This window comes from Desmodus rotundus, chromosome 6 (genome assembly GCF_022682495.2).
Source record: "Desmodus rotundus isolate HL8 chromosome 6, HLdesRot8A.1, whole genome shotgun sequence".
In the NCBI taxonomy this organism is placed as follows: Eukaryota; Metazoa; Chordata; class Mammalia; order Chiroptera; family Phyllostomidae; genus Desmodus; species Desmodus rotundus.
The window spans coordinates 58,981,156-58,999,097 of record NC_071392.1 but is presented as its reverse complement, the minus strand read 5'-3'; the positions used below and the strand labels follow the sequence as shown (position 1 = coordinate 58,999,097).

General features: G+C 36.6%; 1 protein-coding gene across 1 annotated transcript in view; it reads left to right on the top strand.

The window, feature by feature from the left end:
• The window catches only part of SAMTOR (S-adenosylmethionine sensor upstream of mTORC1), a 195,943-nt gene extending 179,369 nt beyond the window's left edge, over window positions 1-16,574 (top strand). The window contains exon 6 of the mRNA XM_045191463.3: window positions 13,386-16,574. Within this exon, the coding sequence (XP_045047398.1) occupies window positions 13,386-14,015 (630 nt within the window). The 3' untranslated portion in view covers window positions 14,016-16,574. The remainder of the gene's footprint in view (window positions 1-13,385) is intronic.
• The last annotated feature ends 1,368 nt before the right edge of the window (window positions 16,575-17,942 follow it).

Sequence of the window (17,942 nt, the reverse complement as noted above, 5' to 3'; positions counted from 1 at the left end):
TATTAAATAGAACATAATGAACAAACAAAACAAACTCATATACATAGACAATAGTGAGGTGTTTACCAGAGAGGAATGGGGGGAGAGTTGGGTGAAAACAGGTCAAATATATAGTGACAGAAGACTAGCTTTTGGGTGGTAAGCATACAATGCAATGTACAGGTATTGTATTATAGAGCTGAATCTTTTATAATTTTAACTTTTTTAATTTAAAGAGAAGGAAAAATTGATTACAGCAAAAGCTGTTTCTTTGAGAATTTCAATGAAATTGATAAACGTCTAGCTATAATGATTTGAAAATAAAGAGAAGGCATCATTACAGATTTTGTCTATTAAAAGAATAATAAAGAGGTAATGTGAACTACTTTATGCCAATAAGTTCACAATTTAAATTATATTTACAAATTTCTTGGAAGGCCCATACCAAGAACCTCATCCGTGAAGCAATAGATAAAGTGAATAGTCCTTAATGTAGTAAAGAAATTTAATTGACAATTAAAAACTTTCTCACACACACACACACAAATCCCAGACCTAATGCCTTCACTAGTAAAATCTGTGAAGTAAGTTGAAGAAGTAACACACAAACTCATCCATAAAACTGAAATGGATGGACTACTTTCCAACTCATTCCATGAGGCTATTACCCTGATACCAAAACCAGAAAGAAACATTACATAACTAAAATTGTGCACCGTGAATGCAGACACAAATGTTTGTACAAATTTTTAGTATATCTCATTCAATAATATTTCAAAGGAGATAATACATCATGTCTAAGTTTGGTGCATTCTAGCAGTGTAAGATTGGCTGAATATTCAAAAAATACTCTTTTCACCTGAGTAATACTCTAAAAAATGTCATCGCAATAGTTACAAACATTGACAAAAATCCAAACACTGTTTCCTAGTAAAAACTCTCAGAAGGAATTGAAAGCAATTTCCTCAACTTGACAAAGGTCTCTGTAAAACCTAGAGCTAATGTCATACTTAATACTGAAACAAAAATGCTATTACTACAAGAACTAGAAGAAAAGCAAGGATATTTACTTTCACTTCTTTATTCAGTATGCTCTAGGTTCTAGCCAGTACAATGAAGCAAGAAAAAAGCAATAATATACATCCAAATTGCAAAGAAGTAAAACTGACTTTATTTACAGATGACATTAATCATTTATTAGATTATTCCCTGCAATCTACATACTACTATAGGTAGTAAGTGACTCTAGCAAGGTTGCAAAATATAACATCAATGTACAAAAATCAGTTGCTTTAATCCTGGCTGGTGTGCCTTAGTAGATTGAATGCCGGCCTGCAAACCGTAAGGTTGCCAGTTCAAATCCCAGTCAGGGCACATGTCTGGGTTGCGGACCAAGTCCCTGGTTGGGGGCATGTGAGAGGCAACTGTTTCTTTCTCACACAATGATATTTTCTCTCCCACTCTGTCTCCTTCCCTTCCCCTCTCTCTGAAGATAAATAGATAAATAAAGTTTTTTTTTTTAAAAATCAATAGCTTTACATATACTGGCCACAGTTAGGTAGAAATTGAAAACAGTATTATTTACAATAGCATCAAAAATGTGGAATATTATCATAGAGTTGTATACTTCAAGCCTATCATTTTATTAATGTCACCCCAATAATTTTAAATAAAAAGTAAAAAAAGAGAAAGAAAAATATGAAATATATATTTACTATATAACCATATATTTATATATGTATTTCATATAAATCTGACAAAAGATGGGGAAAAACCTGCATACTGAAAATTACAAGTTATTGAGAAATATTAAAGAAGACCTAAATAACAGGAGGGGTATTCCATGTTTATTGGTGGAAAAACTTTATATTGTGACCGTAAACTGTCCCAAAATTGATTTATAGAGTCAGTGATGTCCTGACCAAAATTCTAGCAGGCTTTTTTGCAGAATCTGGAAAACTCACTCTAAAATTTATGTAGAATTCCTAAGGCCCTAGATTCTAGGGCCTAGAATAACTAAAACAACTTTAAAAAGGACAGTGTTGATTCTCAACAAAATATTGGCAAACCGCATCCAGCAATACATTAAAAAGATCATACACCATGATCAAGTGGGATTCATCCCAGGGATGCAAGGATGGTACAATATTCGCAAATCAATAAACATAATCATCACATAAACAACAGCAAAGACAAAAATCACATGATCATGTCAATAGATGCGGAAAAAGCATTTGATAAGATACAGCACCCATTTCTGATAAAAACACTCAGCAAAGTGGGAATAGAGGGAGCATTCCTCAACATAATTAAGGCCATATATGAGAGACCTACAGCCAACATCACACTCAATGGACAAAAACTTAGAGCTTTCCCACTAAGATCAGGAACAAGACAAGGATGCCCTCTCTCACCACTCCTATTCAACATAGTATTGGAAGTGCTAGCCCCAGCAGTCAGACAAGAAAAAGAAATAAAAGGCATCCAAATTGGAAAGGAGAAAATGAAACTGTCACTGTTTGCAGATGACAGTTTCACATGATAGTGTACATGGAGAATCCTATAGACTCCACCAAAAAACTACTTGACCTAATAAATGAATTTGGCAAAACAGCTGGATACAAAGTCAATACTCAGAAATCAAAGGCATTCCTGTATACCAACAACGAAACTGCAGAAACAGAAATCAGGAAAAAAATCCCATTTGATATAGCCTCAAGAAAAATGAAGTACCTAGGAATAAACCTAACCAAGGAGGTAAAAGACCTGTACTCAGAAAACTACACAACACTGAAAAAAGAAATTAAGGAAGACAAACAAATGGAAGCATAAACCATGCTCATGGATTGGAATAATTAACATCATCAAAATGGCCATACTATCCAAAGTGATTTATACATTCAATGCAATCCCTATTAAAGTACCCATGACATATTTCACAGATATAGAACAAACATTGTTCTATAAATTTATATGGAACCATAAATGACCCCGCATAGCTGCAGCAATTTTGAGAAAGAAGAACAAAGCAGGAGGGATCACAATCCCTGATATCAAACTGTATTACAAGGCCACTGTCATCAAAACAGCCTGGTACTGGCATAAAAACAGGCATATAGACTGATGGAACAGAACAGAGAGCCCAGAAATAAATTCAAGTCTTTACGGTCAATTAATATTTGACAAAGGAGCCAGGAGCATAAAATGGAGCAAAAACAGCCTCTTCAACAGATGGTGTTGGGAGATCTGGACAGCTACGTGCAAAAAAATGAAACTCGATCACCAACTTATGCCATACACAAAAATAAATTCAAGATGGATAAAAGACTTGAATATAAGTCGTAACACCATAAAAGTCCTAGAGGAAAACATTGGCAGGAAAATCTCAGACATTCCACGCTGCAACATCCTCACAGACATGTCCCCTAAAGCAAGGGACCAAAAGGAAAGAATAAACAAATGGGATTTCATCAAAATAAAGAGCTTCTGCATGGCTAAAGAAAACAGCATTAAAATGAAAAGAGAACGAACAGTATGGGAAAACATATTTGCCAACAATACCTCAGACAAGGGCCTGATCTCCAAAATATATAAAGGACTCACACAAGTGCACTCCAGGAAGACAAACAACCCAATTAAAATATGGGCAAAGGACTCGAACAGACACTTTTCCAAGGAAGACATACAGAGGGCCCGGAGACATGAAAAGATGCTCAGCATCACTATCCATCAGAGAGATGCAAAATAAAACCACAATGAGGTACCACCTCACACCAGTCAGAGTGGCCAACATAAACAAATCAACAAACAAATGTTGAAGAGGATGCGGAGAAAAGGGAACCCTAGTACATTGTTAGTGGCAATGCAGACTGGTGAGGCCACTGTAGCAAAGAGTATGGAATTTCCTCAGAAAACTAAAAATGGCACTGCCGTTTAACCCAGCAATTCTGCTGCTGGCATTATACCCTAAGAACCCTGAAACATCAATCCAAAAGAACCTATGCACCCGAATGTTCATAGCAGCACTATTTACAATAGCCAAGTACTGGAAGCAATCTAAGTGCCCATCAGCAAATGAGTGGATCCAAAAACTATGGTACATTTACACAATGGAATTCTACATAGCAGATAGAAGGAGCTTACACTCTTTGGGACAGCATGGATGGAACTGGAGAGCTTTATGCTAAGTGAAATAAGCCAGGCGGTGAGGGACAAATACCATATGATCTCACCTTTAACTGGAACACAATCAACAAAAGCTAAAAGCAAACAAAATATAACCAGAGACATTGAAGTTAAGACCAACTAACAATAGCTAGAGGGGAGTGGGGAGGGGACAGTGGGGAGAGGGGTTTACAGGAACTACTATAAAGGACACAAGGACAAAATCAAGGGGGAGGGTGGAGGTGAGAGAGCAAGGTGGATTCGGATGGGGTGGGGTAGAGGGATGGGGAGAAAATGCAGACAACTGTACTTGACTAACAATAAAAATTAAATTTAAAAAAAAGGACAGTGTTGGAGAGTAACTCTATCTGGTTTCAATTTTTATTTTAAAGCTACAATAATCAAGATTATCTTGTCAATGAAATATAGTAGAGGGTTCACAAGTAGGGTCAAACTTAAGGACTACTGATTTTCAACCAAAATGGAAAGCATAATCTTTTCAACAAATGGTGATTGGAACCATTAGATATCCATATACAAAAGGAAAAACACTTCAGTCTTTACCTTACACCGCTCACAAAAATGAACTCACATGTGTTGTAGACCTAAATGAGAAAAAAACTAAAGTTATAAAACCTCTAGACGAAAACATCAAGGACAATCCTTGTGATGTTGGACTGGGAAAAGATGTCTTAGATATGACATTAAAACAGGCCATGGAAGAACTTGATAAATTTGCTTTCATCAAAAATGTTTTTTAAAAACTTTTAGTCTTTAAAAGACATTGTTAAGACAATGAAAAGACAAGCCACAATCTAAGACTGGTGTCAAACTCATTTTCACCAGGAACCCATCAGCCTCACGATTGCCTTCAAAGGGCCAAATGTAATTTCAACTCCTTAACAGTTAAGGAAGTTACATTTATACAGTCCTAAAATTATTTTGGCCCTTTGAAGGCAACCACGAGACTGATATGGCCCCCAGTGAAAATGTGTTTGACACCCCTGATCTAAGAGAAAATAATTTTTAAGTCATATATATGATTATGTACTTCCATCCAGAATAGATAACTGTCAAAACTCAGAAATAAGAAAGCAGATATGTATGTGTGTGTGTTTTTAAGTTTTTAAAAGATTTTATTTAGTTATATTTAGAGAGAGGGGAAGAGAGGAAGAAAGAGAGGGAGAGAAACATCAATGTGTGGTCACCTCCTGTGTGCCTCCTACTGGGTACCTGGCCCAGAACCCAGGCATGTGCCCTGACTGGGAATCGAACTGGTGACCCTTTGGTTCACAGGCCAGCACTCAATGCACTTGAGCCACACTAGCCAGGGCTTTTTTAATTGAAAGCAACCCAAATATTTTTTAAATAGGCAAAGAATTTGAACAGATATTTTACCAAAGAAGATACCCAGATAGGAAATAAAGTACATGTAAAGAAGATAAACATCACTACTCATTAGGCAAATGCAAATTAAATCCACAGTAAATTGCTAGACACCTATTAAAGTGACTCAAGTTGGGGGGGTGGGAGGAAATGGGACAGCCATACCAAGTGTTGAGGATTTAGAAAACTGGAACTTTCTTATACTTCTGGTGGGAATGTTAAACTGCATAACTGCTTTTGAAAACAATTTTGGAGTTCTTTTAACAGTTAAATATACATATACAATCTAGCTGTCCCTTTTCTGTATATTTACCCAAGATAAATGAAATCATGTCCATTCAAACACCAACAGGAATATTCATAGCAGCTTGAGTTGTAATAGCCAAAAAACCAAACAATCCAGACATTCATAAACAAGTGTATGGATAAACAAACTGTGGTATATTCTTGATCCAGTAGTGTACCTCAGCAATGAAAAAGGAATGAACTGTCAATACATGGAAAAAACAATGGATGAATCTCAATACAACTGTGCTGTGTAAAAGAAGCCAAGCAAAATTAGAGTCTATTATTCTGTATTCCTCCATTCATATAAAATTCTAGAAAATCAAACTAGTCTATAGTGATAGGAATCACCTAAATGATTGTCTAGTAGCAGGGGAAATAAGCAAGGAGGGTGTGAGGAAGGGATTGTCAGGGACAGAAGGAAACTTTTTAGGGTGTTGCATGTGTTCATGACCTTGATTGTGGCAATTGTTTGATAAGTGTTAAAATGTCAGAATTTATCAAAAATGTACACTTTAAATAATGTTGGTATGTCAGTTCTACTTCACTTTATACATCAGTTATACTTTAATAAAGCTATCAAAAAAAGTAAAGGAAAGAAGAAGAACAAGGTTTTTTTTCCATGTAATAGAGCTTTATGTGTCACTTTCCCTCATAGGGAGTTCAGATGATTATGTGACCAGCTTGTCAACCCCCTAACAAGAATGAAGGACTAAGGACTTAACTCTTATTTTCATTAATAACTATTATTATATGATAAATGTAATTAATTTTATCTAATTATAAAACTGCTTTCTTATTCAAGATCATTCCCATAAAGTTTTAATATCCAGCAAGTTTTGTGCTGCTGTTCATTCCTTTAACTGTAATGTTTCCCATAATCATTTGTGTAAGGTAAATTTAATATGTAGTGTTTTATACCAGGGCTTAATTTTTTAATAAAATAAATGTAATATTTAAATTATTATTAGCATGTTAAAGTAAATGGCTTAAAATTTGTTTTTCATGGTGTATTCATATCTTTATTGTGCTCCCATAAAGAATTCAGCAACTATGTTTGAAGGAATCAAGGAAGCAAAATGCTTGAATTGTGTTCTAATAAAACAGGTGATTAAAAAATTAATTAATGTAATCCACTACATGCACAGGCTAAAGAAGAAAAAATCATGTGACCATATCAATAAATGATGACTTCATGATTCTTAAAAAGATAGAATATCCAAACTTTGAAGAAAATAAGAATGAGACACAGAATGAGAGAAAGGAGAACTCAGTTTCAGTTCAGCGATGAAATGCTGAATCCTCAATATCCAGGAACAACACTGAGGAAAGAAAGAAAAAACCACACCAAGGACCTTCTAGGTCAGGGGAGTCAACCTCATTTTCACCAGGAGCCATCAACCTCGCAGTTGTCTTCAAAGGGCTGAATGTAATTTTAGGAGTGTATAAATGTAACTACTCCTTAACTAGGGGCAAGGAGCTCTGCACTGCCACCAGGTAGAAACAAGGTGCCGGGCCAGATAAAACAAGGTGGAGGGCCAGATTCAGCCCAAGAGCCTTGTGTTTGCCACCTGTCTTCTAGATTGAAGCCAACAAAGCCCTTTAAACAGGCAGCCTTTAAGCAGGAGAAGTGCAGTGATTATTCTAAGGCCCAAGCAGTGAGGAATCGAAGCCAATCAAAAGAGAAAGAATCTCAAGGCCAGTTGGAAGAAAATTGACACTATTCCAGACAGATCCAGAGGTCTCTTATAACCAGAGAGATCTCGAGGCCAAATAGATCTTGTGATCAATCAGAGAGATCTCATCACCCCCCAGAAAGATCTCAGGGCCATCCAAAGAGATTTCATGGCCACTCTGACAGATCTGGTTGCCAATTACAGAGATCTTGTGGCCACTCAGATCTCATAATCACTCAAAGAGTGATCATGTCCTATTAGAGAGATATTGTGGCCAATCAGTGAGATATCATGACCAATCAGGGAGATTTCCTGATTAATCAGGGAGATATCAAAGATACCAGTAGGAAGATTCAAAACTTCACCCAAAATTGAGTATGAATTTGACAGGTCTTTTATAATGAAAAATAGGAATAGCTACCCCCAGGAACAGCTGCAGCAAATAAATGACCAAATAAAGATGAGTCAAAGAGTATCACTAGAAAGGTATCTTTACACCTATGAAAACTGTGGAGGATATGAGAGGTACTTGCATACAGACGTTGGTACAACTATATTTTATTATTACAGGGGCTTGAGGGGAGATGAAACAAAAGTGAATAAATGTAACTTCTAGCAGGAGGCCTCTAGAATCTGATTCTGAACAATCCATAATAATTTCTGTAAACAAACCTGATATAGAACTAGAATATTCATTAATAAAACTGCCTGGCTGGCTTTAAAAAAATTTTTTTTAAATAAAAGTTGTTTTTTATTACCTTAAAAAGTTTTGGTATTCTGCTTTTACAAATTTATAATGCCTCTTCCATTATCCTCTTTGACTTCTATAATTCAGTTTTTATATTCGAGTTTAAAGTTTTTATGTTAGCCTGTTTTGGTAACTGTAAATGTTGAAGTGAATATAAGGATGACTGAATTTAGAAATAAATCATTCCTGGGGGTCCAGTCAAGATGGCAGTATATTACTTAACATAATGCTCTCTAGTTCTGTTCATGCTGCTGCAAAAGGTAGGAGTTCCTTCTTCCTTTCTGCTGCATAGAATTCCATTGTGTAAATGTTCCACAGTTTTTTGATCCACTCATATACTGATGGACACTCGGGCTGTTTCCAGCACTTGGCTATTATAAATTGAGCTGCTGTGAACACTGGAGTGCATAGGTTCTTTTGAATTGGTGTTTCAGGATTCTTAGGATATAATCCTAGCAGTGGCACTGCTGGGTCAAAAGGCAGTTCCATTTTTAGTTTTTTGAGGAAATTCCATACCGTTCTCTACAGTGGCTGTACCAGTCTGCTTCCCACCAACAGTGTACTAGGGTACCCTTTTCTCAACAGCCTCGCCAGCACCTGTTGTTTGTTGATTTATAATCCAGGAGGTGAAAGACAAATACCATATGATCTCACCTATAAGTGGACCTAATCAATAGAACAAATAAGCAAGCAAAATATAACCAGAGACATGGAAATAAAGAACAAACTGACTAACTGGAAGGAGGGGTGAGAGAGATAACGGGGCAGGGAAGGGGAAGGGTTGTCAAGGAATGTGTATAAAGGACCCATGGACAAAGACACGGGGTGGGAGGAGGATTGAATGTGGGAGGTGGGGGTGGGTAGGGCAGGGGAGAGTAATGGGGGAAAATGGGGACAACTGTAATTGCATAACAATAAAATTTTCACATGAAGAAAACTCATTTTAAAAGATACTATGTAAAAAAAAGTTTAAATTTTCTTAAATAAATTTAAAAAATGGCAGTATAGATAAAATTAGTCCTTGAATCTTTCCACAAGCACATCAAAATTACAACTAAACCACAGAACAACCATCACCCAGAACCTCCTTAAGTTTAGCTGAACAAAAGTCCCACAACAAAGGGTGTAAAGAAGAAACTACATCAAGACTGGTAAGAGGGGTGGAGATTTGGAACGGCTGGTCCCACACCAATGTGTGGCAAATAAAAGCAGGGGGATATATTTGCTGTGGAGGTCCCACCTGTGGAACAAGGGGTCCCAGCCTGACACCAGGCCCCCAAGCCAAGGGTTCTAGAGCCAGGAAGAGAAGTGTCCATGGCTTCTGGCTGACAAAACCAGTGGGGATTGTGGCTGAGTGAGATGGAGGGAAGCTGGAGTCCCAGGTGTTCCTCTTAAAGGGACCTCACATAGACTTTCCTGGACTCACTCACTCTGAGCTCTAGCACTGGGGCAGCATCACAAAAGGCACAAAGGACATACAGGGAGAAACTAAATTGTCAGGTATCAGAGTAAGAGCAGGAGGGGCAGCTTTCTCCCAGGAGTGCTAGCAGTGGCCATTGTTACTTTTCTGAGCCCTCTCCTAACAGAGCAGGCAGGCAGGTCTGAGTCTCTATCAACCTGGGTAACATTATTTGTCCGGCCCTACTGATGCCCTGAGATGCTTGCACCTTGTGGGCCCACCCAAGTCCTTTTCAGTAGCTGTTTCATATAGACAACCTGTATTGGCTCATGCTTTAGACTTTCCTACAATATCTCAAATAAGTAGCATCTGGCCTCAGTGTGCCCTATACCTCTTACTAACTGGCCCCATGCCCAACATTAGCGGCAGCCAGCATTGGTTCCCAGTTTGGCCTCTCCCAGCCAGGGCATAGTTGGCAGGTAACCTTGACCTTCACCTCCTGGGAGGCCCCAGAACCAGCACACCCAGTAGACAGCTTCAGACCACATTGAAACACCACCCAGCCACCCCCACAAGCAACACAAGGGGCAGACCCAGCAGCACCAGAGCCCTGCTGAAGAAAGTCCTGCTCTGTGAGGTGGGCCCATGCATACCTAATCCTCCATGGTGGCTGTAGCCAGTCCTCGAAGCCAATTGGCTTAGGGAAAAATCTCTCCCATTGATTTGCCAATAGCAATCAGCAAGGCACAACTAGAACAGGAGGGTGTACACAGCCCACACAAAGGGGGGGGCGGTGTACCTGGAGTGCCCATCTTGGGTGATCAGGAAGGCTGTTCCATTAAGCCCTACAGGACAGCTACTATATAAGGCCACTCTACTAAGCCTTGGAGATGTAGCAGCTCTACCAAATACACAGAAACAAACACAAAGAGGCTGCCAAAATAAGGAGACAAACATGTCCCAAATAAAAGAATGACAAAACTCCAGAAAAAGACCTAAACAAACAAAATGTAGACAAGCAATCTACCAGGTGCAGAGTTCAAAACACTGGTTATCAGGATGCTCAGTAATATCAGTGAGAACTTCAACAAAGAGATAGGAAATGTAAAAACAGAGATAAAAAAACATAAAAAAGAACCAATCAGAGATGAATACATTAACTGAAATGAAGAATATGTTACAGGAAATCAACCGTGCAGTAGATGAAGCAGAGGATCAAATCAGAGATGTGGAAGATTGGAAGCAGAAAACCCCAATCAGAGCAGCAAAAGGAAAAAAAGAATCCAAAAAATCAGGATAGTATAAGGAGCCTGTGGGACAACTTCAAGCATACCAACATTCACATAATGGGGATGCCAGAGTGGAAGAGAGAGAGCAGCGATTTGAAAACCTATGTGAAAAAATAATGACAGAAAACTTCTCTAACTTGGTGAAGGAAACAAACCTACAAGTCCAGGAGGCACAGTGTCCCAAACTAGATGAACCTAAAGAAACACACCAAGACACATCATAAGATGCTAAAGTTTAAATCAAAAGAGAATCTTAAAAGCAGCAAGATAGTTATCTACAAGAGAGTTCCCATAAAACTATCAATTGATTTCTCAAAAGAAAGTTTGCAGGCCAGAAGAGATTGGCAAGAAATATTCAAAGTAATGAAAAGCAAGAACATACAACCAAGATTACTCTTCCCAGCAAAGCTGTCATTTAGAATTGAAGGTCAGATAGCTTCCCACACAAGAAAAAGCTAAAGGAGTTCACCACCATCAAACCAGTACAAAAAATGTTGCAGGGTCTTCAGAGGAAGAGGAGGAAGAAGAAGAGGAGGAGGAGAAAGAGATCAAATATATGAATAATAAAATGGTCATAAAAACATGTCTGTCACCTATTACTTTAGATGCAAATGCATTAAATGCTCCTGTCAAAAGACATGTGGAAGCTGAATGGATAAGAAAAGGCCCTTACATATGCTGTCTACAAGAGAGTCACTTCAGATCAAAAGACACACAGACTGAAAGTAAAGGGATAGAAAAATATGTTTCATGAAAATGGAAACAAACAATTGAAAAACTGGGGTAGCAATACTTATACTAGACAAAATAGACCTTAAAACAAAGGCTATATAATGAGACAAAGAAGGACTCAGCAATTCCAATTCTGAGTATCAAAAGAAACCCAAAACGCTAAACTGAAAAGACAAATATTATACATCCATATGCTTATTGCAGTATTATTTACAATAGCCAAGATATGAAAACAACCTAAGTGTCCATCAATAGATGATGAAGTCACGCATATAATGTGTCCATCAGTAGATGATAAAGAAGTGGCACATATAATGGATGGGGCAAACGTAGATTTACAGTTGTGAGTACATGAAACACAGTGTTTATTCTGGTATTATTTATTATTGTATTATTTCCCATATGAACGACTATAAATCTGTTTTTGCCCCATTCTGTATACAATGGAATATGACACAGCCATAAAAAAGAAGGAAATCTTGCCATCATCAACAACATAGATGGACCTAGAGCAGGGGTGTCAAACTCATTTTTACTGGGGGCCATATCAGCCTTGCGGGTGCCTGCAAAGGGCCGAATGTAATTTTAGGACTGTATAAATGTAACTACTCCTTAACAGTTAAGCAAGAGCTCGGCACTGCCGCTGGGTAGAAACAAGGTGCTGGGCCAGATAAAACAAGGTGGAAGGACGGATTTGGCCCAGGGGCCTTGGGTTTGCCACCTGTAACCTAGAGGGTATTCCACTGAGTGAAGTAAGATGGAGGAAGACAAATGCCATATGATTTCACTTATGTGTGTAATCTAAAAAACAATAAATGAACAAAGCCAAAACACACTCATAGATACAGAGAACATTTTGATAGTTAGCAGATGGATGAGATCTTCAGGGAAGGATGAAAAGTGAAGGGATTAAGAAGTGAAAGGATTAACAACTGAGCCAATGTGGCTCAGTTGGTCAGAGCCTTGTCCCATAAACCAGAAGGTCACCAGTTCTTCCTGGTCAGACCACATACCTGGCTGGGTTTGGTCCCCAGTCAGAGCACATATGAGAAGCAACTGATCGATGTTTCTATCTCACATCGATATTTCTCTCTCTCTCCCTCCCTTCCCCCTCAATAAGCATGTCCTTAAGTGAGGATTTTTTTTTAGATGTAGTATGAATTGGTAGTTACAGAATAATCCCTGAAATGTTAAGTACAGCATATGGAATATAATCAGTACATTTTAATAACTATATACGGTCAGATGGGTACTAGATTCATCAGGGTGATTGTTTAGTAAGTTATATAATGTGTAATCATTGGGTTGTATACCGGAAACTAATATAATACTGTATGTCTGTATAATACTGTAATTGAAAAAATTTTTAATTATTTAAAGTAAAAAGCATCATTTCTGTTAACTCTTAGCTAAATTATATTTCAAATAAGCCCTTATTATTTTAAAGGTATATATGCTTAAAATACTTATAATTTCAAATTAACTGTTAGAAATACATGTTTTTAAATAACAACTAGAAATTCTCTAGGCAGAATTACTCTGAGATTTTTGTGACTAAAAGTTTTGGTTGAATAAGTCTGCGCAAATGGAACAATTCAGAAGGGAAAAGTGCATAATTAAAGCTTGAATTATCTAGAAATGCTGTGAAATGGTTTCATGTAAACTCTATGTAATAAGATGGAAGTAATCTAGAAATTATAATACGCTTTGTTTTTTCCTTTCTGCAGAGTGTATATAAATGTGACTTCCTGAACTTGCAGCTTCAGCAACCACTCCAGCTTGCACAGGATGCTATAGATGCCTTTTTGAAGCAGCTGAAAAACCCTATTGATTTTCTTCCTGGAGAACTTTTTCATGTGGTTGTTTTCTCTCTCCTTCTTTCTTATTTTCCATCACCTTACCAGAGATGGATTTGCTGCAAGAAAGCCCACGAATTGTTAGTGTTAAATGGTTTATTGCTTATCATCACACCTGATTCCTCCCATCAGAATCGTCATGCAATGATGATGAAAAGCTGGAAGATTGCTATAGAGTCCCTGGGCTTTAAACGTTTCAAGTATTCAAAATTTTCACACATGCATCTGATGGCATTTAGGAAAATATCCCTAAAAACTACAAGTGACTTGGTTAGTAGGAACTACCCAGGGATGTTATATATTCCTCAAGATTTCAACAGTATAGAAGATGAGGAATACTCTAACCCTTCCTGCTATGTTCGATCAGATATAGAAGATGAACAACTGGCATATGGTTTCACAGAGCTCCCTGATGCTCCATATGACTCAGATTCTGGAGAAAGTCAAGCCAGCTCTGTTCCTTTCTATGAGCTAGAAGATCCCATACTACTTTTAAGTTAATGTAAAAGCAAAAGGCCCTTTCAGTCCAAACTCCTAAACTAATTACTTACACTAATCAGAAATACTACCATGAACTCAGTACTTAAACCTGGTTTTCATAGAAGAAATTCAAAGGTTGTTGACAGAGCTTGCTATTTTTTTCTATTTCTGAGTTTTAAAATGTATTCTTATATAGAGAGGTTAAAGTTTCATGCAGACTGACCTTTGTCATAGCAGAAACCACTGTTTCTTTAGAATTTAACACTCATATCATTGAAAGGTACCTTTATTTCTTTAGTGTCATTGTAGAAAATGAAGCATAATTTGCTATGTATTTTTTTCATCTTTTTAATGTTGACTTTAAACCACTGCAGTGAGAAACTTTAAGATATGTAAAAGCTGTAGATTGCACTTTGATGGTTAACAAGTTAAATGTGTCACAGAGATAGATTGGTTGAGTTGTTTTGTGACATACTTACTCTTTTTCCTAACTAAATTGTTATCTGTTACAGAAAGCCATTTTCTGTTCAGTTTTGTTTGGTGATCCAACATTTCCTGAGCTTTTTTGAAGTTAATGGTAGTTTTTTTTTTTCCTTGTTCTTGCTCATTTGGCAATATCAGACATCGGGGAGAGGTTTCCCCCAAAGTGTATAAGATAATTTGATTAGCACTGTACAAAAATCACCATTGCCAAAGTATTCAACAGAATTTGTATGTCTTTCTTGTGGATTTGGACTTTGGTGTTGAATATATTTAACTATGGGAGTGTACCTTACTTTATTAAATTTAGAATTCATTTACAAATTTTTCTGTTTAAGCAAGGAACAATGTAATACTCCATATTGATTTGAAACACCTTTGTAAAAGTGTTTCCACTTGTAAGAGAGCTTATATTTTATCTAGGTCAACTGTTGTAAAGGGTCCTTGCCTTTCCATTAAGAAAATGCTGCACTAAAAGTCTGAAATTGTATAGAAAAAAATTAAAATTAACCCTCTGCTGGTAGTCTCATAAAATGATTTTGAGCTTTCAGTATTTTTATTTCTATCTAAATCCTATCTACAGATTTTCTCTGAAAGTATAAATCATTGGTTGGCTGCTGGAATTTTCCCTTTCCACATTGATAAATGTCTTTCTGTTTCTGAATCAGAAACAAATGATTAAGGAGAAACATATGCCCAAACAAGACAAAATTGAGTTTAAATAGATAAGAAGATTTAGTCCATTTTGTCTTACCAGCTAGAAATTGTCATGTAAATTATCATTTTTAAGAGTGCCACTGTGTGGAATTTTTTTCAAGTTGTTTTTACATTAAAATTACCTCATACTGAGGTTTTTGCACTGAAATATCAGTTTCAGATTTCATGGTTAATGTACATATGTGTGTGTTTAAGGGAAACTTGTATTTTCAATAGCTCATCCTAAATTTCATAAACTCTGGTAAAACTGATGTTTTTGTGCTTATTGTGAATTGCTGTAATAACTTTGAATGTCAGAATTTACTTGGAAATACAAAATGTATCCTTTAAGATATAAATGTTTGAGTGTACCTGATATTTCAAATTAAATTTTACATTCTGCATCAGTGAAAGTAATAAGATTGTAATTATCCTAGAAAAGTCAGTTAACTAAGTGCAATAAATATTAGTTGCTCAAATATGCCAGAAGTAACTTGAAATTTTTCTTTTTCAGTAGCATAAGATTCTTTAATAAGATCAACTTTTCTTTCCAATTATGCACTGCAGGTCAAGTTTTGAGCTCACCCAAAAGAAGAAGAAAAAAGCATTGTGTTCAGGATAACAAAAAACTTTGTTCAAATAATACTTATTTTACCATACTGTTTTCTTTTTTACTTGATTAAATACTATCTTAAGGGCAAAGGAAAAAATATACCAATGAAAGTGCTTTGAAAGTAAATGAAAACTATGATTTGAGAAGCTGGTATAAGTACTAACTTGGAGTCACCCTTTGTGTTATGGCTAAATGTTGGTGCTATAAATTCTTCTGGTTGTTTACAGATGTTGATTCTGCTTATGCTCCAAAGTGTGCATGATGTATTTTAAGTAGTTTACAGAAAATATAAAACCTATACTCCCACCTAGTATAAATTTGTTTGAATTTATAAATATCATTTGTTTTGTAAGTTCAGCTTAGTCAAATTAGGTTGGCACAGGATTTAAACTAATATACATTCTACCAAAGCCAATTCAATGTATTAGTATTAAAAATAAGTAGTCATCTGGCATGATGTCAGATTATATATGTAATGACAAGAAGAGCTAATAGAGCCTTCTAAAACTTTATTAGTATGGGTACTCTTGAGAATGATTTCATTTGGATATAGAGACGTTTAGGGGCCTGCTGTTGCATTCACAACAGGATTCTCCAAAATAATTTGGTGTTTCAAAAACAAATGATCATGTGGTTGGATTCTTCAAAATCAAATGGTTTATATGTTAGTTGCCAAGTGATGGGAGGTGGCATACCTGAAAATGTATGTTTGTGTTTTTTGTATTTTTTCACATTTTGTGAACAAAGCACATTCATTAAAAATTTTAAATTTTCCAATTTAAAATTCATTGTCTGTTACTTGTAAACTGAAAGTTTTGTGGTCTTTGAACTATCTCACTAAGTGATTTCAAAATGGGGAGGCAATTTAGAACTTGAATGACTTAGAATTTTCTACTGGGTTCATCCAATCATTGTACTCAACCATATCATACTCTACTTTCCTTGAAAGTTAACTACATTAGAGATAATTTAGGAAGCCAGCAAGAAACAATCATAGTTTCCAAATTGCCACAGGCCTTTTCACTAAGAATCCAAAAGATAACATGTTTCCCAAATCCAGGAATGGATAAAACATTGCCTGGAAATAAAGAAGATGTGTGATTGCTGGGAAGAAGAGAGGTAAGCAGGCCAAATACCTGGACACAGTCTGCAAGAAAAAAGATCCTTAGGAAACAGACCTGAAAGAGAAAGAGGAGCTAAATGCCTTGACTGTAATAGAAGCTTTATGTTTTCTAACATCACTGAAACATTAGCACAGATTAAAGTAGCAGAGTACAGGTTACTCTGAAAACAGTAGAGACCCAGGAATTTGAAAGTAAGAAGATAACATTATGAAAGCAAGGAAAGGTGATGATCTGGAGCTTGTGTAACTAGAAAAATTATCAAAGTAGGAAGAACTCTGGTGGCATGGACAATGGTGCCAATTGAAATGAGGAGCTACAGGATAAGTGCTAGGATGTCACCAACCATCTCTAGTCTTGCTTCATTTATTAATTGAGGATTAATTACTACAATATTACACTGGACTAGGTGCTATAAGAAATAAATACTGTCCTCAGGGCTGACAATGTAACTTAAAAAAAAAAAGGAAGCATTAGCACAAGGCAACAAAAACTTTAACATTGCAGAACAGCATATTCTTGCACTGTAGTATTTGGTGATATATATCAATGAATTCTGTTCACATGACACTTTGGCACATTGCTCATATCTGATCTAGATGCAATTTACTTAAATATATGTATCCCTCATGGAAATGCCAAATGTAGATGATGTGCTAATTCACCCGTGTCAATCCTCACTCCCTCCTACACCTTCTATATAAATATCCTGGGGTGGAGGGGGACAAGCCTGTGCCCACCTTTGCCCTAACTAGTCCTTCTCCCTAGAATTTCTTCCTTTTATACTGGATTTGCAGGCCTAGTTTGTCTCTGTTACTCAGATCTTAGCTTACATGTTACTTCCTTAGGAGGACCTTCCCAGTCCACATAATCTAAAGTAGTCTCTTCACATAACTGTAAAAGTCTCTAAATAACTCTAATTATCCAAAGTTTATATTTTTCCGTGTGTGTGTGTGTAGGCAAGGCCTTTGTCCATCTACTGTGTTTTCAGCCTTAAAATGTGCCTTGCACAAACAGGTGATCAATAAATATTTACAA